This window comes from Primulina eburnea, chromosome 18 (genome assembly GCF_022965805.1).
Source record: "Primulina eburnea isolate SZY01 chromosome 18, ASM2296580v1, whole genome shotgun sequence".
Lineage (NCBI taxonomy): Eukaryota > Viridiplantae > Streptophyta > Magnoliopsida > Lamiales > Gesneriaceae > Primulina > Primulina eburnea.
In genome coordinates, this window is record NC_133118.1 from 681,416 (window position 1) to 703,574 (window position 22,159).

At 34.6% G+C, this 22,159-nt stretch overlaps 4 protein-coding genes across 4 annotated transcripts; all 4 read left to right on the plus strand.

Moving 5' to 3' along the window:
- The first annotated feature begins 4,663 nt into the window (after positions 1 to 4,663).
- On the plus strand, positions 4,664 to 5,905 carry LOC140820139 (ran-binding protein M homolog). The gene is made up of 3 exons (XM_073180462.1): positions 4,664 to 5,086; positions 5,478 to 5,624; positions 5,785 to 5,905. Exons 1-3 carry the CDS (start codon positions 4,728 to 4,730, stop codon positions 5,903 to 5,905), a joined length of 627 nt encoding a protein of 208 aa, XP_073036563.1. The 5' UTR covers positions 4,664 to 4,727.
- A 257-nt stretch (positions 5,906 to 6,162) lies between these two features.
- LOC140820140 (ran-binding protein M homolog) lies at positions 6,163 to 8,831 on the plus strand. The gene is made up of 8 exons (XM_073180463.1): positions 6,163 to 6,178; positions 6,258 to 6,334; positions 6,382 to 6,458; positions 6,678 to 6,828; positions 7,178 to 7,246; positions 7,674 to 7,733; positions 8,112 to 8,198; positions 8,418 to 8,831. Exons 1-8 carry the CDS (start codon positions 6,163 to 6,165, stop codon positions 8,688 to 8,690), a joined length of 810 nt encoding a protein of 269 aa, XP_073036564.1. The 3' UTR covers positions 8,691 to 8,831.
- A 2,103-nt stretch (positions 8,832 to 10,934) lies between these two features.
- On the plus strand, positions 10,935 to 15,134 carry LOC140819999 (ran-binding protein M homolog). The gene is made up of 10 exons (XM_073180294.1): positions 10,935 to 11,337; positions 11,726 to 11,872; positions 12,024 to 12,110; positions 12,211 to 12,256; positions 12,609 to 12,685; positions 12,935 to 13,085; positions 13,435 to 13,503; positions 13,930 to 13,989; positions 14,379 to 14,465; positions 14,685 to 15,134. The coding sequence occupies exons 1-10, from the start codon at positions 10,979 to 10,981 to the stop codon at positions 14,955 to 14,957; spliced, it is 1,356 nt and encodes a 451-aa protein (XP_073036395.1). The 5' UTR covers positions 10,935 to 10,978; the 3' UTR covers positions 14,958 to 15,134.
- A 1,220-nt stretch (positions 15,135 to 16,354) lies between these two features.
- On the plus strand, positions 16,355 to 21,455 carry LOC140819491 (O-fucosyltransferase 9). The gene is made up of 10 exons (XM_073179609.1): positions 16,355 to 17,185; positions 17,811 to 17,880; positions 18,475 to 18,551; positions 19,111 to 19,199; positions 19,386 to 19,583; positions 19,892 to 20,096; positions 20,204 to 20,371; positions 20,758 to 20,925; positions 21,009 to 21,199; positions 21,283 to 21,455. Exons 1-10 carry the CDS (start codon positions 16,739 to 16,741, stop codon positions 21,452 to 21,454), a joined length of 1,785 nt encoding a protein of 594 aa, XP_073035710.1. The 5' UTR covers positions 16,355 to 16,738; the 3' UTR covers position 21,455.
- Positions 21,456 to 22,159: the final 704 nt, after the last annotated feature.

A 22,159-nucleotide genomic window follows, 5' to 3' on the forward strand; every position in this document is an offset into this window, starting at 1 on the left:
ATTCGTTCGACGATATTGTTGTCGCCGGTGTTGGGGTGCGACGTATCATCGATGTTGTTGTTCGTTCGACGATATTGCTGTCGCCGGAGTTGGGGTGCGACGTATCGTCGATGTTATTGTTGCAGTGTGATGTTGTTGAGGTTGATGATGGCCGATTGTCCAGAAACGGCAAATGGGATATTTCTATTATCATTTCAGTTATATCTTATGTTGTTGTTAATATAACTGTTATGTATTACGATGATGATTGTTGTGTATGCTCACCTTTTGGGGGCTGTTTCTGTTGGACAGGTTACAGGACTATGCTGTGAGACATGATAGAGGTGAAGGACTAGGTGTGTCTAGTCAAACAGTCTTGTAGTTGATAGTAGATATAGACAGTATAGTTTATTGTCTTATTTGAGTTGTGTATGTATTTATTATACTGTTTTTGCTGCATTGACATAGATAGTGTGGTGATTGCACTATTTTGTCGTATATGCATTATATTATTACGTCGTCGAAAAGAAATTTTTTATGCATATGACGTCACATGTTGTATGATTACGTGGCGAGGTTTGAGGTGCCACACATCTTCTCCATTTCGCACCCCCATATTACTTACTTAGAAATAATAATAACAAGCATGAGAAACATCATTAAACAAAGTAATATGCAAAAGCAACCAAAACAACAACAAACTTGTTCCACAGATAAATGTGTGTGCTCCACTGCATTATGGGTATCCCAGATGTGGTCGATGGCATAACCGACTTAGTTTCAACGTGTTGTTTCGTGTCAATTGTATCGGCATTCTTTGAGTAGAAGATTGTGAACTACAAGCTGCATTGCATGCTTGTGTGTGTCGACGAATCGTAGAAGGAGAAGTGGGATTTGGTGACGAATTTGAACCCATTTCATTTTTCGATGATGGTTCATTGTTCCCATAAACTTTTTCAACATTATACTCATCATACCAAAAGAATTGGTTCCGATGTTTCAAACCGGTGGGACATATAAAGTAATATTGCCCCGGTCGGGTTGAATATTGACCATCTTCACGTAATAGCATATACCCATTGCCGCACTCGCGTTGTGGTGGTGTCTTCACATCCATGAATGCTATGAAAAAGATTAATTGAATGAATTTTAAAATGAGTTACACAGCTACAGACATGTCGTTAAAATAAATTTTTACGCAACTAATTATTTGGAAACTACAACAAATTTAGTAGAACAAAGAACTAGTAAACTATTTTTCACATTAGACAGAGAATATGAAAATTAAATCCTAAAGGAACGAAAATGAGAGAAATTATAGTTGAATAACATGTAAAACCTACATCCATACAACTTGCAACCCATTTCGGTTGTTGTAAACTTAAAAATGTATTTTTCAACATATTTATACAAAACAGAACGGAGATGAAAAAAATTTCGTAACGAAAAACAAATTCTTACATTTTTCAGAAATACTTACATTCACGGCCAGTAAGAAGGTTGGAGATTGAAATTCCTTCCGCACAATATGTTATTTGTTACATTTTCTTGCGATTTCGATGGAATATGAACCGGCACAATCCAATTTCAATCTTTCGGATGTCTGATTCACCTGGAACACATCACGATCCATAGATTTTCGGGAAGAATTCGTACATCTATGCGGAGCTATTTATGTTGATGTCGCCTAGGGTTTTCTTCGAAAATATTGTGTGGAGGAAATTTGTCGAAGGAAATGTGAGGATAGGTAACGAAAGTTGGTCTGAAATTAATAATTAAAAAAATATGTGAAAGGGTAGTTTCGGTAGTACAAATTTAAGTGAATACTTAATTAGACCCTTAAAAAATCTCACCAAACACAACAAGGATTTGAGCACACCATACCAGTAATCATATATTTTATCATTTATGTGTTAGTAATTCAGTAATCTTATCATTTGAACCAAACACAGCCTAAGAGTTTACAAATATTAATAAAACACAAGAATGTTGCTAGAGTTTGTAGGATGTATGTGTGTTGTGTCTCTCTCGTTATGTCATTGCTCTTCTTTTGTTTCAAATGATTTGACAGTTCTTCTCATTCTCTTACTACTCAATGAATTTGTCCATTATTTCTCCACAATATCTTCATATTTGTATGTACTTCAATTTATTTCAATTAATTCAAATTACTGATATTAAGATATTATTATCATCCTTATGTTTTGGTGATCGACAAAATCAAACAACACATAACTATTTCAGGAAACAACCGCAATTTATCTTGTATAAGAGGGAACACTTCAACCGCCTACAACAACTTAGCAGTTCGAAGGGTTTCAACCGCTAAGAGTTTTTCAACCGGTTGTTCAAAGACTTCAACTGCTTCATTAAAAATCTATTTATTGCAACTTCTGATGGAGTTAACAATTACTACAAAAATATGTTCAACAGCAACTCTTCAAAGGAACGAGATTCAAATCTGCACAAACAAAGAGAACATTAAATGTTTGATGAGAACATTTAATGTTGTTGCAGCTGATAGTGATACATCATTCCAACGCTACAGGTTTATGTTACACATCTTTTTCGACCGTTGGAATGATATATAACATATAAAAGAAGAGTTGAAAAATACAAAAAAGATCGATCAATTAAGATAATACAAGCTTTTCAACTGCTCGTTTGCCACATCACTAAGCTTGCATACTTGAAGATTTTGAGCGCATTCAAAGATTCACACTTCATCGCTCATTAACCACGCACTCATCAGAAATATATCTGATCATTTGAAGGATCAACTTCGTGCTGCTCAAAATATATTGTTTCTTTATATCAGTAACCTTTTGGTTATTTGATTTACTAATTTGTCTACTGAACCAAGGGTCCTTAAAAATCCAAAAGTGTAAAGTGATCACTAAGAGTTTCAAAACAGACAGTGTGATAAGTTTTGATTGGAGTGAGCTGTTGCAATAGTAGTTTGTAAAACCAAAGTCTTTTTAGTGGAATCATTCATGAAGAGGAAGAAGTGGTGACATATGAGTTTTATCATCGAACATCCATAAAAATCTTGTGTCGTTATTTTCTGCAGTCGCTTACATTCTGAACCGTTTCTTGTTAACAAGCTAGCCAACCGGTTGCAGCTATCATTAGAGATTTTGAACCATTTTTTGCATTTTTCAAGTGATTCATATTTCTAACCGTTTGAGAAAATTTTTATCCACCTAAAAATGATTGAATACAAATTTTAAAAAACAACTATTTTTGAAAGGATTTCTTTACCCTCTCTATACTTTTTCCTGATCCTAACCAGTGATGAGTTCTTACCACATCTTCTCGCTGTCGTAATAATTTAGGAACAAATGTTGTTTTTTTTTGTTGTTGTGTGGTTTTCTATTTTTCTAAGTAGTTATTCACCAAAGAATTCTTTTATGCATAAATATTCCAGGAATATAACCACTAATTGAAAATAATAGGCCTCATTTTTATTGATATTTATTCATAAGACGTGTTAATTATTTTTATATTTATTATAAAAAGTAATAATTTTGACATAAAAAATAATACTTTTTCATGAGTGATCCAAATAAAATATTCATCTCACAAAATTGACTCGTGATACTCTCTTCTTGTGAATTAAAAATGATTTGGTTGAAAAGTCCATTTTACTCTTAAATAGAATTTATTTTAAGTTCAATTATTGTATAAAATTCAAGTAAATATACATTTTATCTTTAATGAAGATATTTTACTGATTAAAAGTGTAAAATTTTACTCATATATAATTATAATACTTTAAAATAGATAGAGAAATCTAATATTATTCTATTAAATACTTATAAATATTTTTAAAATATATTTTATTTGTGTTTATGATTTATCTATCGATATATATTTGTGCTAATTAAGAATTATAGTTCATTACAAAGAGTAATGATACATATTTATCATAATATAATTTTTAAATAAATATAATCTTTTTTAAAAAAATTATCAAAAACACAACTTTGAAAATAAAAATGCGAACTAATTGATTTTAATAACCGACTTAAAAACAATTTATGTTAAGTGTAAAAAAATTAACATTTTGCTGGTTCGTTTACTAATTAAGTTATTTACAATATTTTTGTATATCAATTTATAAATTTATCAAAAATTTTGTATCAAAATGATTTTTGATAGTTAGAAATATAAAATATAATCTTCCATATATCAAAATCCGTATGTACACTCTTTACATTAGATTAATTTATTGACTAAAACTTGAGTGAGACGGTCTCACGGCTCGTATTTTGTGGGACGGATATCTTATTTGGGTCATCCCCGAAAAGTATTATTGTTTATGCGAAGAGTATCACTTTTTATTATGAATATCGGTAGAATTAACCCGTCTTACAGATAAAGATCGTGAAACTGTATCACAAAAGACATACTCTAATTTATTTTACCAAAAAACATATAAAATAATATTGTCCATTTTGTAATATCTTTTCTCAAAATTATTATTTAATTGAAGTAAAATAATATTTTTTTATGTAAAATATAAATTTTAATAATATAAATTAATGTTTTTTAATACTAATTTAGATCCTAAAATTTATATAAAAAATAATTTCCACACATTTAATTTTGAGGTGAAGATAACTGATTGGAGTCGTTAAAACAACTGTTTAAATTCTTCTTTCTCTACTTCCACCCCATTTTCTTGAAATCTCAAGTGAGAAAGTTTCCAATCTACTGTGAATCTTGATTCTTGAATTTCCGATCAAATGTCCAAAGCCATGGAAGAACTAACGGCCTCCTACTTTCTTCGGGCTTGGAACGACGCTTCCAGGCTCTCAAAAACCAATGATGGAACCGAACTGGAGCGCGAGAGCTCCCCAAAGGCGTTAGACACTGAGAAGAGTTCCCGAGGTTTCGCTTTGGTTGGGCCCGACAGGCTCTCTGCTTCATACCCGCATGTGAGTAAAAACATGCACGACGTGGGGATCGTGCAGGCGGATCGTGCCGTGCTATGGAAGCGGCTGGTTTATTATTTCGAGATTTTCGTGAAAAATGCGGGAGCTGTGGCACGAGTGTCCGTCGGATTTACAAGTTATACTTCTGCCAACTCCCGCCATCATCCGGGGTATGCGTATTATTTCACTCTTTATACTGGCACATATATGCGAGGAATTGTTCACACCGTGTTTCGACTACTTGAAATTTTTCCAAAAAAATGGGATTTCTTTGTTCGACGGAGATGTCTTGAGCGCATTTTTTTTTTTTTGCGTTGGACGTTGAATGAACAATTTATAACCTCAACTTTGTGCTGTTCACATTGGTTCGGAAGAATGCGCATTTGAATTATGAAGTTCATGAACATGATATTGCTTTTCAAGATCAAGCAGAGAAATAAATCAATAAGAATTAAGAATCAAATAAACAAGATGAATTGAGGTCAATCATAATATGAATGTTTCTGTTAATTGCAATTGTCGGTTCCAATTCTTCTGATTTTTTGTTTTTCTGTCTGGCAGCTGGGAACCAGATAGTTGTGGATATTATGGATTGAATGGAATGATTTACCGAGGATGGGGAAAGGGAGAGGCATTTGGCCCGACCATATCAATTGGTGATACAGTGGGTTGTGGTGTTAACCATGGTACAAACCAATTCTTTTTCACGTAAGTCAACAGATATCCTCTTCGAAATCAACATTCAAGTTGAAAGTTCTGCAGTCTTTTAGAATAATCTGTTGCATGCGACAGTTGTCCATTAGTATTCATTTGATTACATGTGGTTCCTGTGCTAAAATAATTTCAATGATGTTTACCTTCTTAACAGGAAAAATGGAGTTATGATTGGAAGTGTGTTGAAGAATTGGAACGGTCCCCTGTTTCCGACAATTGGTCTTCAAACCGAGAATGAAGAGTATGGATCATATTCTTGTGAACTTCCTATTTAATTTCCTTTGTTGTTCCGAACCCATACTTGGGGTTGACAGGATAATTTTTTTACCTATATATGACAGGGTGACTGTAAACTTCGGAAAGACGCCATTTCTTTTTGATATAAAAGTAAGATTTGGTTTCATTATATTCTCTGCTTTAATCATGCTAAACTTGTTCATGTTTTATTTTCTGATTTGTGAGAACACATCCATACATTTGCAAACATTGTCTACATGATCACCAACTATAGGATCAGTATCAGTAGTTAGGTATGCTGATACTTCTGAGTGAGTTTTCGTTGCTTGAACAGTCTATACATTCGTTATGCTGTTTGAAACTTGATTTCGATTGTGCATCTTCTTGCAGGAAACTTATTCTCTTCAATTATTTTCTATAAAAGAACTTCTTGTGGAATGACGAGGACTCTGTTAATATCTAGTGTGGTACTCAATTCATTGGTCTCTAATGGTCTATTTTATTTATGAATCAGGCATATAAAGCAGATCTCCGAGCAAGATTACAGAAGAATATTGATAAAATGGAAATAGCTCGTGGTGATTGTTTTCGGTTAGTAATTAACATTAAAACAGACAATATGGACATGAGATTCCAAATTTGTAAATGTCCATCTCTCTCTATGTCGGATTTTTATCCCATCAGCTCACCAGAAATAATTGTATTCTTGTCATACTTGCTTGAACTTTTACTTGAGCTAAGAGATCATTCTTTTAAAAGATAACCAGCTTCTGTTCATTGATTAATACTGTTGGCATTTTTGTTTTCCAGAATGGTTCGATCATATTTACAGCACTATGGCTATGAAGAAACACTTCGGTTATTTGACACAGATAAAGAAACTGAGGCTTTGGTACAAGAAAATGGGTCCAATGAGGAAGACGGAAACTATGCATTGAGTGAAAGGAAGATGATTCGTCAGGTATGAGCTAAAGCTTATAATATATCGCTAAAAGTGCTTTCAAGTGTTTATATTCTGGATTCCCTTGAGGGCAGAATTTGTACAAAAATGATCTAATATAATTTTCACCTCTTTAATTTGTTTTCATGGTCAAATTATATTTCCTTTTGTATAATTATACATAGTATTCTGTAGCATTATGTGTTTCCCTCTGTGACGTGGTAGTTGGCCTTAACTTCACCAGTGAGTTCTTCCAATGGTTATGAGCGCGAGACAGCGATGCATTCCTAGCTGTTGAGGAGCAGCCTTCAGAATTATGTCTTTGCATTAAGAATGTTGATTTATATTGACCTTTTTCTCGTTAATGTAGACGATAATGTGTGGCCAGGTTGACGACGCAATAACTATACTTGAGCATTTGTTTCCTCAAATTATGAAGGTAGATACCGTCATGCTTGTATTCTGTAGACTTATTATTCATCTATTTCAAATACTGTTGTTTCTGTTATCATTCTCTAGCAGCCACCTTGATTTGATCTCTTACCTAGATCTGATGTGACGAAGGTAAGAGATCAAATCAAGCTTTCATCAGTTTTCGCAATTGTCGTTTCTAATTTTGCTCCTTGGTATGGCAAATACTTTCAGAAATAGATAGAATTTGACAAAAAAAATTATCAACCCTGAATGATCTTTGTGTCGATCTTTTGTGATGGTTTGCACGATATATGGCTGTTAAAGTTACATATTCTCACAAGTTCTTCCTTTTAATCCAAATAGTTCTCTTGAGACCGTCTCTAATTGATCTTATGTCATATCATGTTAAGGACTTATGTATCCTGTTTTTCACGATTTTACTCTTTCTACAGAACGATCTTTCGCCCATTCGCTTTTTTCTACATTCTCAAAAGTTCATCGAGCTTGTCCGGGTAAAGATCCTTTTCTAGATCTATCCGTAGTTTTGCTACACCCTATAAATAATATATGAACACAATACCTACCTAATATGAATGCTAATTCTATTATTTATTTTTGATATCTTGGAATCTTGGGTTAAGAACATTTTATTTTAGGCCATTGATAAAATAGGCTTGTTATTCAAGGTTTTGTTTTATACTGTATGATAAAAAGATATTGTCCAAACAGTGAGCCAATACCCTAGTCTTGATTAGCCCTTTTTGCCACTCATCTGATTCAAATGCTTTATGCACGATATGGTTGTTAATAAAAATATTAATCTTTACATCTGATGATTGAATTTTTTTTCTGAAAATCTTATCATTTAAACTGTTCATCCCTTGCATCAGGATGGCAAGCTATCAGAAGCTCTTGTTTTGAGTAGAAATGAGTTCGATAAGTTCAGGAGCGTGTTAAAGGTGGAAGATCAAGTTCAGGTAGACTTGTTTACAGTAACAATCTAGGAATTATTGCGTTGCGCATAAACTGCTTTCATGACCCCGTTCCTTGCAAGCTTGCATGTTTCTAAGTGAAACAATTATATGTAGGTTTGCCTTTTAGTGGAAGTGTGTAACATAAGTTTGGACTTGTGGTGTTTGGATTTTGAGCACCGACATAATATGCGACTATAACCAATCGGTTTCCATTCCTGGCAGGATTGTGCTTCCTTGCTGGCTTATAAACTACCACATGAGTCCTGTGCTGGATATCTTCTTGAAGAATCTCATCGGGAGCTGGTGGCTGATTTAGTCAATGCAACGATTTTGTCCACAAATCCAAACATGAAGGATGAAGAATTTTGCACTCAATCGTCTCTGGAGAGACTAATAAGACAGCTCGCTGCTTGCTTTTCAGAGAGTAGAGCCTTGAATATGTATCGGGGTGAGGGTTTTGATCTGCGCAGAATCCTGAAGAGTCATAAGAAATAATTCCTGTTTTTTGCAGCAGAGGAATTCATTGCATTAGACACAGTTTTATTTTGTTTACATGTACATAGCACGGCAAGAATCGATGCACGAGTCAAATGAAGAGGGTTGTACTTGTCAGGGGACTTGGTTTTCTTTAGACATTGTGAGATTGCTGGTATTCTGATTGTACAGTTCGTCGTTCTTCCATGTATAAATTCGAACATCGCTATCATTCATTCATTCATCATCTTCTGTCTGGCTCTTTTATTCTCTGTCATGTTTTCTGGTTTTGATGAATTGAAAATGATTGTTTTATAATTATTGACACCGTAAAAATCATTTTTAGGCCTTTATAGGTATAGCATTCGAACCCTATTTTGATTACAAGTATAAGTATCATTAATCATGTCAAGTATAAAAGAAGGGTGTTACAGATAGCCTATAAAAGAAGAGTTGAAGAATACATAAGAAGATCGATCAATTAAGATACTACAAGCTTTTGAACCACGAGATTGCCACATCGCTAAGCTTGCATACTTGAAGATTTTGAGCGCATTTAAAGCTTCATACTTCATCGCTCATCAACCACGCACTCATCAGAAATATATCTGATCATTTGAAGGATCAACTTCTTGCTACTCAAAATAAACTGTTTCTTATTTGATTCACTAAGTTGTCTGGTGAACCGAGGGTTCTTAAAAATCGAGAAGTGTAAAGCAATCATTAGGAGTTCCAAAACAGACAATGTGATAAGTCCTGATTGGAGTGAGCTATTAAAATAGTTTGTAAAGCCAAAATTTTTTAGTGATATTCCTGAAGAAGAAGAAGGGGTGACATAGGAGTTTTATCTTTGAACATCCATAAAAATCATTTGTCGTTACTTTCTGCAATCGGTTACATTTTGAACCGTTTCTTGTTAACAAGCTAGCCAACCGGTTACAACTATCATTAAAAATTTTGAACCGTTTTCCGCATTTTTCAAGTGGTTCATATTTCTAACCGTTCGAGAAAATTTTTAATCAGCCTAAAAACGATTGAAAACAAATTTTTAAAAACAGCTATTTTTGAAAGAGTTTATTGACCCCACTAAACTCTTTCCCGATCCTAACAATCGATGAGTTCTTACCACATCTTCTCGCTGTCGAAATAATTTAGGAACAAATGTTGGATTTTTTGGCTATTGTGTGGTTTCCTACTTTTCTAAGTAGTAATTTTACCGAAGAATTCTTTTATGCATAAATATTTTTGGCATGTAACCACTAATTGAAAATAATATGTCTCTTTTTCATTGATCTTTATTCGTAAGACGTGTTAATCATTTCTATATTTACAATAAAAAATAATATTTTTGGGATAAAAAGTAATATTTTTTATGAGTGATCTAAATAAAATATTCATTTCACAAAATTGATTCGTAATACTCTCATAGCTTGTGAATTGAAAATGATTTGATTGAGAAGTCCATTTTACTCTTAAATAGAATTTATTTTAAGTTCAATTATTGTTATAAAATTCAACTAAATACACATTTTATCTTTAATAAAGATATTTTATTGATTAAAAGTGTAAAATTTTACTAATATATAATTATAATACTTTAAAATAGATAGAGAAATATAATATTATTTTATTAAATACTAATAAATATTTTTAAAATATATTATATTTGTGTTGATGATTTATCTATCGAGATATATTTATGCTAATTAAGAATTCTAGTTCATTACAAAGAGTATGATACATATTTATCATAACATAATTTTTAAATAAATATAATTTTTTTTAAAAATTTATTAATAACATAACCTTGAAAATAAAAATGCGAACTAATTGAATTTAATAACCGACTTAAAAACAATTTAAGTTAACTGTAAAACTAACATTTTGCTGGATCGTTTACCAATTAAGTTATTTAAAATATTTTGCATATTAATAATTTATAAATTTATCAATAATTTTTGTACCTAAATGATTTTTGATAGTTAGAAATATAAAATATAGTCTTCCATTTATCAAAGTTTACATTATATTATTTTATTTTACTCAAAAAAATATAAAATAATATTGTCCATTTTGTAATATCTTTCTCAAATCATTCTTTAATTGAAGTAAAATACTATTTTTTTTTATGTAAAATATAAATTTTAATAATATAAATTAATGTTTTTAATACTAATTTAGATCCTAAAATTTATATAAAATATAATTTCCACACATTTTGAGGTTCTACTTCCACCCCATTTTCTTGAAATCTCAAGTGAGAAAGTTTCCCATCTACTGTGAATCTTGATTCTTGAATTTCCGATCAAATGTCCAAAGCCATGGAAGAACTAACGGCCTCCTACTTCCTTCGGGCTTGGGACGACGCTTCCAGTTTCTCAAAAACCAATGATGGAACTGAACTGGAGCGCGACAGCTCCCCACAGGCGTTAGACACTGAGAAGAGTTCCCGAGGTTTCGCTTTGGTTGGGCCCGACAGGCTCTCGGCTTCATACCCGCATGAGAGTAAACACATGCACGACGTGGGGATCGTGCAGGCGGATCGTGCCGTGCCATGGAAGCGGCTGGTTTATTATTTCGAGATTTTCGTGAAGAATGCGGGAGCTCTGGCACGAGTGTCCGTCGGATTTGCCACTTCTACTTCTACCAACTCCCGCCATCATCCGGGGTATGCGTATTATTTCACTCTTTATACTGGCACATATATGCGAGGAATTGTTCACACCGTGTTTCGACTACTTGAAATTTTTCCAAAAAATGGGATTTATTTGTTCGACGGAGATGTCTTGAGCGCATTTGTTTTGTTGTGTTGGACGTTGAATGAACAATTTATAACCTCAACTTTGTGCTGTTTACATTGGTTCGGAAGAATGGGCATTTGAATTATGAAGTTCATGAACATGATATTGCTTTTCAAGATCAAGCAGAGAAATAAATCACTAAGAATTAAGAATCAAATAAACAAGATGAATTGAGGTCAATCATAATATCAATGTTTCTTTTAATTGCAATTGTCGGTTCCAATTCTTCTGATTTTATGTTTTTCTGTCTGGCAGCTGGGAACCAGGTAGTTGTGGATATTATGGATTGAATGGAATGATTTACCGAGGATGGGGAGAGGGAGAGACATTTGGCCCGACCATATCAATTGGTGATACAGTGGGTTGTGGTGTTAACCATGGTACAAACCAATTCTTTTTCACGTAAGTCAACAGATATCCTCTTCGAAATCAACATTCAAGTTGAAAGTTCTGCAGTCTTTTAGAATAATCTGTTGCATGCGACAGTTGTCCATTAGTATTCATTTGATTACATGTGCTAAAATAATTTCAATGATGTTTACCTTCTTAACAGGAAAAATGGAGTTCTGATTGGAAGTGTGAGGAGGAATTGGTACGGTACCCTGTTTCCGACAATTGGTCTTCAAACCGAGAATGAAGAGTATGGATCATATTTATGTGAACTTCCTATTTATTTTCCTTTGTTGTTTCGAACTCATACTTCGGGTTGACAAGCTAATTTTTTTACCTATATATAACAGGGTGACTGTAAACTTTGGAAAGACGCCATTTCTTTTTGATTTAGAAGTAAGATTTGGTTTCATTATATTCTCTGCTTTAATCATGCTAAACTTGTTCATGTTTTATTTTCTGATTTGTGAGAACACATCCATACATTTGCAAACATTGTCTACATGATCACCAACTATAGGATCAGTATCTGAGTGAGTTTTCGTTGCTTGAACAGTCTATACATTCATTATGCTGAAAGAGGTTTCATTTGAAACTTGATTTCGATTGTGCATCTTCTTGCAGGAAACTTATTCTCTTCAATTATTTTCTATAAAAGAACTTCTTGTGGAATGATGAGGACTCTGTTAATATCTAGTGTGGTACTCAATTCATTGGTCTCTCATGGTCTATTTTATTTATGAATCAGGCATATAAAGCAGATCATCGAGCAAGATTACAGAAGAATATTGATAAAATGGAAATAGCTCGTGGTGATTGTTTTCGGTTAGTAATTAACATTAAAACAGACAATATGCACATGAGATTCCAAATTTGTAAATGTCCATCTCTCTCTATGTCGGATTTTTATCCCATCAGCTCACCAGAAATAATTGTATTCTTGTCATACTTACTTGAACTTTTACTTGAGCTAAGAGATCACTCTTTTAAAGATAAAACTGACGTTGGATATAATGAATCGTGATAACCAGCTTCTGTTCATTGATTAATACTGTTGGCATTTTTGTTTTCCAGAATGGTTCGATCATATTTACAGCACTATGGCTATGAAGAAACACTTCGGTTATTTGACACAGATGTAGAAACTGAGGCTTTGGTACAAGAAAATGGGTCCAATGAGGAAGACGGCAACTATGCATTGAGTGAAAGGAAGATGATTCGTCATGTATGAGCTAAAGCTTATAATATATCACTAAAAGTGCTTTGAAGTGTTTATATTCTGGATTCCCTTGAGGGCAGAATTTGTACAAAAATGATCTAATATAATTTTCACCTCTTTAATTTGTTTTCATGGTCAAATTATATTTCCTTTTGTATAATTATACATAGTATTCTGTAGCATTATGTGTTTCCCTCTGTGACGTGGTAGTTGGCCTTAACTTCACCAGTGAGTTCTTCCAATGATTATGAGCGCGAGACAGCGATGCATTCCTAGCTGTTGAGGAGCAGCCTTCAGAATTATGTCTTTGCATTAAGAATGTTGATTTATATTGACCTTTTTCTCGTTAATGTAGACGATAATGTGTGGCCAGGTTGACGACGCAATAACTATACTTGAGCATTTGTTTCCTCAAATTATGAAGGTAGATACCGTCATGCTTGTATTCTGTAGACTTATTATTCATCTATTTCAAATACTGTTGTTTCTGTTATCATTCTCTAGCAGCCACCTTGATTTGATCTCTTACCTAGATCTGATGTGACGAAGGTAAGAGATCAAATCAAGCTTTCATCAGTTTTCGCAATTGTCGTTTCTAATTTTGCTCCTTGGTATGGCAAATACTTTCAGAAATAGATAGAATTTGACAAAAAAATTATCAACCCTGAATGATCTTTGTGTCGATCTTTTGTGATGGTTTGCACGATATATGGCTGTTACTGTTACATATTCTCACAAGTTCTTCCCTTTAATCCAGATAGTTCTCTTGAGACCATCTCTAATTGATCTGATGTCATATCATTTTAAGGACTTATGTATCATGTTTTTCACGATTTTACTCTTTCTGCAGAACAATCTTTCGCCGATTCGCTTTTTTCTACATTCTCAAAAGTTCATCGAGCTTGTCCGGGTAAATATCCTTTTCTAGATCTATCCGTGGGTGATAAAATTTAGTTTTACTACACCCGATAAATACTATATGAACACAAAGCCTACCTAATATGAATGCTAATTCTATTATTTATATTTGACATCTTGGAATCTTGGGTTAAGAACATTTTATTTTAGGCCATCAATAAATTAGGCTTGTTATTCAAGGTTTTGTTTTATACTGTATGATAAAAAGATGTCCAAACAGTGAGCCAATATCCTAGTCTTGATTATTTCTTTTTTGCCACTCATCTGATTCAAATGCTTTATGCACGATATGGTTGTTAATAAAAATATTAATCTTTACATCTGATGATTGAAATTTTTTCTGAAAATCTTATCATTTTAACTGTTCATCCCTTGCATCAGGATGGCAAGCTATCAGAAGCTCTTGTTTTGAGTAGAAATGAGTTCGATAAGTTCAGGAGCGTGTTAAAGGTGGAAGATCAAGTTCAGGTAGACTTGTTTACAGTAACAATCTAGGAATTGTTGTGTTGCGCATAAACTGCTTTCATGACCCCGTTCCTTGCAAGCTTGCATGTTTCTAAGTGAAACAATTATATGTAGGTTTGCCTTTCAGTGGAAGTGTGTAACATAAGTTTGGACTTGTGGTGTTTGGATTTTGAGCACCGACATAATATGCGACTATAACCAATCGGTTTCCATTCCTGGCAGGATTGTGCTTCCTTGCTGGCTTATAAACTACCACATGAGTCCTGTGCTGGATATCTTCTTGAAGAATCTCATCGGGAGCTGGTGGCTGATTTAGTCAATGCAACGATTTTGTCCACAAATCCAAACATGAAGGATGAAGAATTTTGCACTCAATCGTCTCTGGAGAGACTAATAAGACAGCTCGCTGCTTGCTTTTCAGAGAGTAGAGCCTTGAATATGTATCGGGGTGAGGGTTTTGATCTGCGCAGAATCCTGAAGAGTCATAAGAAATAATTCCTGTTTTTTGCAGCAGAGGAATTCATTGCATTAGACACAGTTTTATTTTGTTTACATGTACATAGCATGGCAAGAATCGATGCACGAGTCAAATGAAGAGGGTTGTACTTGTCAGGGGACTTGGTTTTCTTTAGACATTGTGAGATTGCTGGTATTCTGATTGTACAGTTTGTCGTTCTTTCGTGTATAAATTCGAACATCGCTATCATTCATTCATCATCTTCTGTCTGGCTCTTTTATTCTCTGTCATGTTTTCTGGTTTTGATGAATTGAAAATGATTGTTTTATAATTATTGACACTGTAAAAATCATTTTTAAAAATTTCTATACAGAAGTCTTAGCATCATGGACTGGATAGGGCATTGAGACACAAGGAATGTTCTGACACTTGATTGGAATTACCAGAATTTTTGGGGTGGGACGAGGTAAAAACAGGGTCTTTGCTTTCTTATTTCCGCCGGAGGCAAAGAGGTGTTAATTAAAGCCGTAGCTCATGCTATTTCGACATATGCGATGAACATCTTTAAACTTCTTATGTTCTACAAACTAGTAATCATATTCTGTGGCACGTTGTAAACTCCTTTTGGTTTTCTTCTGCTATTTGGCTGGATTTACGACAGTTTGCACATGGCCGATTACGAGATTTCTTGGCTGGAAGTTGGCACATAATTTTCTCACACGGCGCGCCAATCGTCAACTTACTACTCACTCTAGCCGCTATATTGCTCTTCCACACTGGCATGCCCCTGCTGGCAGGCATGATAAAAACAAATGTACTGTTGGTATTGTGGGGAGTGTTGATCATGGCATTGGGGAGGCAATCCTTGCTGCTTGTCGTTCACCACTTGGTCATTGAAGCAGAGACATGCACTTAACAAGCCTGCTCCTCTAGCTTTTTAGAAGCCCAGTTGGTGGAGTTTTATCTCCCAAGCATGTCGGCAGAAACTCGAAGAAAAGATCATATACGAATTTTTGGGACAACGTACATTAACTAGAAGTTATTATTTTAGATTTGGGACGTCGGCCTATTTGACCTGTGGCATTTAAGCCTAAACATGACTTCAATTGATGGAAAACAAGTAAAAGGAGAAAAGGCCCCACTTATCAATGCGTGTCCTTGAAATCAGTAGTTTCTTTTGTTAAAAAAAATAAATGGGTAGTTTTCATTTCATTAGAGACAACGATGGATGGATCCAAGATCATTTTGACTGTATTTATTAACTAAGAATAATACACATTTCCATTATATTCTAGAAAAAAGGATGGCAGATTTTCTCAAGTCGTATACGGTATTTTTTGGGTGTAGTAATTTATGAGAAAAAGGACATTTCTTAACTTTGTTTGATCAATATAATAACAAAGAAAACTTTAACTTCAGCATTAATTCTGATTCCTTAACTGTAAGCGTATTATCTTTCATTCTTTCCATATGCATAGCCAACCACTTTAAACTTCTCCACTTCCCCCACCCTCCATTAATGTCTTCATATGTCCCCTGTTTCTAGCCACCACGCGCTTCCCTCTTCCACTGCCACGCTGCCGTGTCATATTGTAGTTGAGCGGCGGCTGCGGATGTGGAAGTGAACGCAAGACTCGTTTTTTGGCAGGTTCTGGTACTGACTATTCACCTTCAAGTTGACAATTTCACTTGGAAAAAGTGAGTCTTTTTCTACTCTGACACCAAAGATCCGAGCTTTAAGTCGGTGGCTCTGCTCCATTCTTAATTTTACTGGAAACCCATTTTTTCTTACTGAAATAAGTAGAGGATCTCGAGAATTATGCATGGGTTAAGCCGACTGAGCAACGGGACGAGTTCTTTGTCCCCGCCTTCTTCTCCCCGCCACCGTCACAGCCGTGGAAAGACCGCCGCCACAGATTCCGGTAGCTGCGGCGGTGGAGGGGGCAGCTTCCGTAGCGGTGGCGGTAGTGGTGGTGGTGGCGGTGGTGGAAAGGAGGAGTTGAAGAGTGTTGCGGAGAGCTTCGGATATTTAATGATTTCAATAATGTACAGGCGGAGACGCATGCTGTTGTTTGCTCCTTTGTTTTATATATCTGGGATGCTTATGTATATGGGTACTTTGGGATTTGATGTTGTGAATAATAATTCTAGTAGTAGTAGAGGACATGGTGATCTAGTGGGGCCTGGATCTGTTTACAGGAGCCCTGAGGTCTTTGAGAAACTCTGGCCCTTGATGGAGGCTGAGAGCAATAAAAGCTCAAATATGGTAATTTGCTTGTTTACATTGTGTTTCTTTCCCCATTTGTTGTGATATTGTATTGATTCATTGGTATCTTGCCTAATTTTGAAGAATTTAGCGCCAACTCTCTTGATCTATTGGATTTTTGTATCTCATTTTGGTAGAAATTGAAATGCATGAGAAATTTAAGTTCTTTTTTCTTTAATTTTTGTGAAAGTAGAGTTTCCTAGAGAAGGAATGGTAGCGTTTTGATCAGTTATCAGTGGACGTAGACTTATTACTCCTCGGATATCAATACTGCTCAGGCTTGGATACTGGTGTGAAAGAATGTGCCTGTCACAATTTAGTAGATAACAATTTCTTCAAAACAAAGTCTTTGTGTTGGGACAGATTACTATATTATCGTGCACTTTCATCTGTGGTTGGGTTAACCAGTCACACACATGGTCGATTTTGATTACTTAATCATCAGTTTAAAAAGGGGTGAACTTTTTTAAATGTTTAGTTCTTCCTGTCTTGTTTGACAATTTTGTGCTCATATGCATCCATAATAAAGTTTCATCTCTGGATGAATATAAAGTGCTGACTCTAATATTCTCTGGATGAATTTAACTTGCTGACTCTAATATTCACGGATGAAAACAATATTCAGTTAATGAACGTATGGAATCCCAAGCTGCGTCAGTGGAAGCCTTGTCTTGGGCAGACTGTTTCTCAGTCAGGTTTGTTATAGGATTACTTGTTTATTTATTTTATAAGAAGATCTCTCAGTAGCAAACATCACACGTCCTATCAGATCCAAGTGTTTTTGAAAATTCGCAATTGTTGGTATACCTTGGCATTTGAAACTGAAACTTCATCCATATGTGTGTTTATGCTTCTTTTTTTCTTGGTTTATTTCTGAAGGCTGAAGTAAATGCCGCAGGCCCCCCAACAGTCCCACACCCGTTCCTTTTTATACTGTATATGCACATATGACTAATTCTATACCCACATCAATGCTATCATTTATATATGATTGTCAAGAAAATCATATCGATGTTTGCCTGAAAATGGGCACTTCTAACTGTGCAAATTTATTTATTTTCACTTAAATTAATGTGTTTTTACTAGTAAAATCCTGTATATTCTTTTGTATCATTATTACCTCTTGGTCTTTTCCCAAAGTACAAGTATCTTTTTTCCTTCATTTGGAGTGTATTGGAAACTTTGAGGTTAGGTATTCAATAGTGTTAGTTTTAAGTTACTTGCAGAACAGACAGTTTGTCTTCTTACCTACTCAACTGATGTCATTCTTATCACTTCTGTGTTTCTAGACTTCTCAGAATTGCCGAAGTCAAATGGTTTCCTGATAATTGAAGCAAATGGCGGGTTAAACCAGCAAAGATTATCGGTATGTCTTTTTCATTGAACATATGTCTGAACTCTAAAGTGCATCAAAACTTGAAAATAAGTTTCTTTCAGGGTCACTTGGTTGGCTTGCATTTAAAAACTTTATTAAAGGATCATATCCTATGGTTACAATATGTGGAAAATGTCAGTCATATAATTATTTTTGCAATGGATTTTCTAAGTTGATGTGTGACAATTCAACAACAGATCTATTCTATATACTTGTATCGTTTGGCTTGTGATGTATGCATAAATATATTACAATATTTTTATGTTAAGTAATTGTCATGTAAATTTTTTAGAGATTATAGTAAAATTATTTACTTTTGAGATGATTTTTCATAATGACAAAGTTCAAAAGTTATATTTACTTATTTATTGGTATAATCTCTTATGATTTTATCAAATATAATTTCTCATAATTAACATTTAAAATACTAACTATATTTTTTACAAAGCAAAAACTAGTGTGAGACGGTCTCGTGGCATATTGGTTGCAAAGAGAGACGTATTTGTGAGTGCAAAGTTGGTGAAATGATTTGTTTTCTTTTTTAATACAGATATGTGATGCGGTGGCCGTGGCGGGCCTGCTAAATGCCACTCTTGTCATTCCCATATTTCATTTAAATAGTGTTTGGCGAGATTCCAGGTGATGTAAGATGATTCTTTTAACGTTCGTCATTTGCTTTTGATGCTCACAAATATCATATTATTCTGTACTGCCTATGGCATTCTGATCCATCCTACAGCCAATGGGATCCTCTCTTTTTTCGTAAACAGTCCATCAATATTTGAATGTATTTTAAAATATTTTGTTTTCTCTTATATATTGCAGCAATTTTGGAGAAATATTTGACGAGGAGTTCTTCATATATGCTCTCAGAAATCATGTTAATGTTGTTAGAGAGCTACCGGAAGATGTGCTCCAGTTATTTAATAATAATATAAGCAACATAGTGAATTTGAGAATTAAAGCATGGTCAAGCCCCTCCCACTATCTTCAGAAGGTTCTGCCAAAGCTTCTGGAGTTGAAGTATTGATCTCTCACCTTTTGTACTGTGATCAATCTTTCGTTTTTGTTTCAAATAATAACAAGCGATTTGGTCTAATTCGTGACTCAAATCTTGTGTGATAAAAATGAAATTGTCCAAAGCCCATTTCCTGAGTGATTTTAAATGTTGTAGTACTTACGATCTTTGCGTTTTTACAATGCTTCAGTTATGCAAAAATAACATATGAGATGATAACATGATACTCATTCGGTATGGTATATGTATGTATAAGCACAAAAAACTACATTCTTGGAAAAATAACCTGCTGCTTTTAATGGTTATGGGGCAGGGCTGTCCGAATAGCACCATTCTCTAACAGACTAGCCCATGCAGTTCCTCCATCAATACAAAGCATCCGATGCCTGTGCAATTTTGAAGCACTTCGGTTTTCAGAACCCATACGGATGTTAGCTGCAAATATGGTTGATCGGATGGTTAAAAATAGCTCCAAAACTGGAGGAAAATACGTTTCAGTACATCTCCGATTCGAAGAGGTACCATGGTTTTAGTTGTTTTTGTTTTTGTTACCCCAAAGAAATTGATTATGGCTTTTTGTGGTGTGAATTACAATTTTCTTGAACTACAAAGCCTCATCTTTCAGGACATGGTTGCATTTTCATGCTGCATTTATGATGGCGGTGAAGAAGAGAAGCACGAGATGGATATTGTCCGGGAACGAAGTTGGAGAGGAAAATTTCGGAGAAGAGGCCGAGTAATAAGACCAGGTGCCAACCGAGTAGATGGGAAGTGCCCTTTAACTCCACTAGAAGTATGATCCAAATTGCCTATTTTTCCTTCTACCTCAGTTCTTGTGTTGGTGTAAGAGCATTCCTGTGAAACGTTAGAACTTGTCATTGCATTCTCCTTTTTCAGTTAGAAATCAAAATTATATAAAGAAATCAAAATGATTTATCTTTGATATGATTTAATTGCGATCTAGTAATAGGAGAGATTTTCTATTAAATTTATCCCAATCTTTTTCTAACTACACAAAGAGATGATGATTGTAATCTAAACAAAAGAGACTAATAATAGTTTTAGCATGGAGGCATATGTTGTGAATGGTAGGTCTTCATGTTCGAATACGTAATAATGTGTTAAGTTGTATTCGTGTATTTCTACTACTTAAATTCAATGGTTTACTCTATTCTTTAGGTCGGAATGATGCTCAGGGGCATGGGATTCGATAACAATACCTCTCTTTTTGTTGCCGCGGGCAAAATTTACAAAGTGGAGAAGTATATGACCCCCCTTAAACAGATGTTTCCATTTCTGGAAACAAAAGAAACTCTAGCCTCCCCAGAAGAACTTAGTCCATTTATGGTATGGTTCAGTACCTATAACTATATGCGAAGTTACTGTTCTTGTTCTCAAGGGGTCGAAACCAACAGAATCTTGTTATTCAGGGTCATTCATCAAGACTGGCTGCTCTTGATTATACTGTTTGCCTCCACAGTGAAGTTTTTGTCACAACCCAGGGTGGTAATTTTCCCCATTTCTTGGTAGGGCACAGACGTTATTTTTACGAAGGACACGCCAAAACCTTAAAACCTGATAAGAGAAAGCTAGCCCAATTATTTGATAGCCCGAATATCAGGTAACATGTACACATATTGTTTGTAGCAGATGTCAGTTTCAAACTGAGTATCGCTAGCTTTCTTATATAGAATATATACGCAGATGGCGAGATTTTAGACGGCAGTTGCAGGATATGCTTCATCACAGTGACATGAAAGGAAGCGAGCTGAGAAAGTTCGGTAACTCCCTCTACATGCATCCCATGCCAGACTGCATGTGTAAAAAAGCAGACACTAAAAGCGACGTGGGATTGGGAAACTCAACCAAGTTATAACTTACTTCAAAGTGCACAAGTTTTTGGTTGTTTACAGGGTTCCTATAGATATAATATTTATGCAGTATTCGATTATATTACTACAAGTATTCAATTTTTTTTTCTTTTTTGAAGTTGATAATATACATACACACACAACAATTGTTTCAAACAAAAGCCATATATTCATTAGTTTTCTTTTCTTTCTTTCTTTATATGTTTTTGTTTTCCCTGTTCATTTCTTTATCTCAGCTACTTATTTGGTGTTACGGCAGACAATTGTAAGTTGTAAATAAGAGATACTAAATACTAGCAACCTTTATTAGCTGCAATTTAAATATACTTGAATTTGATTGTTTTAGTGTGAAAAGTAAAAAAAAAATGGGCTAAATTATTCTCCACATCTGGCCTACCCAAATTTAGATACTGTGCTTCATAACAAGTGCTACAACACCATAACCATCCTTTTCAGTCAATGTGTATATCTTCTAGTACTCGGGATTAAGGTTTCAAAGTATTCCTAGCTTGTTCCACTGTAGATAGGCTAGCTTGAACAAAATGAACCAATCTTGAAGCTCGGAAATCAGCCACTGTTTCTGTAAAGTATTGTCCAAAAGAGTGTAGCTGAGGCAATGTTCAAGCTGCTTATTTCTGGTGATATATGTGTTCAGAACGGATGACACCATTGTCCGTGGTTCTACAGAAACAGCAACGGAACTCGACTAC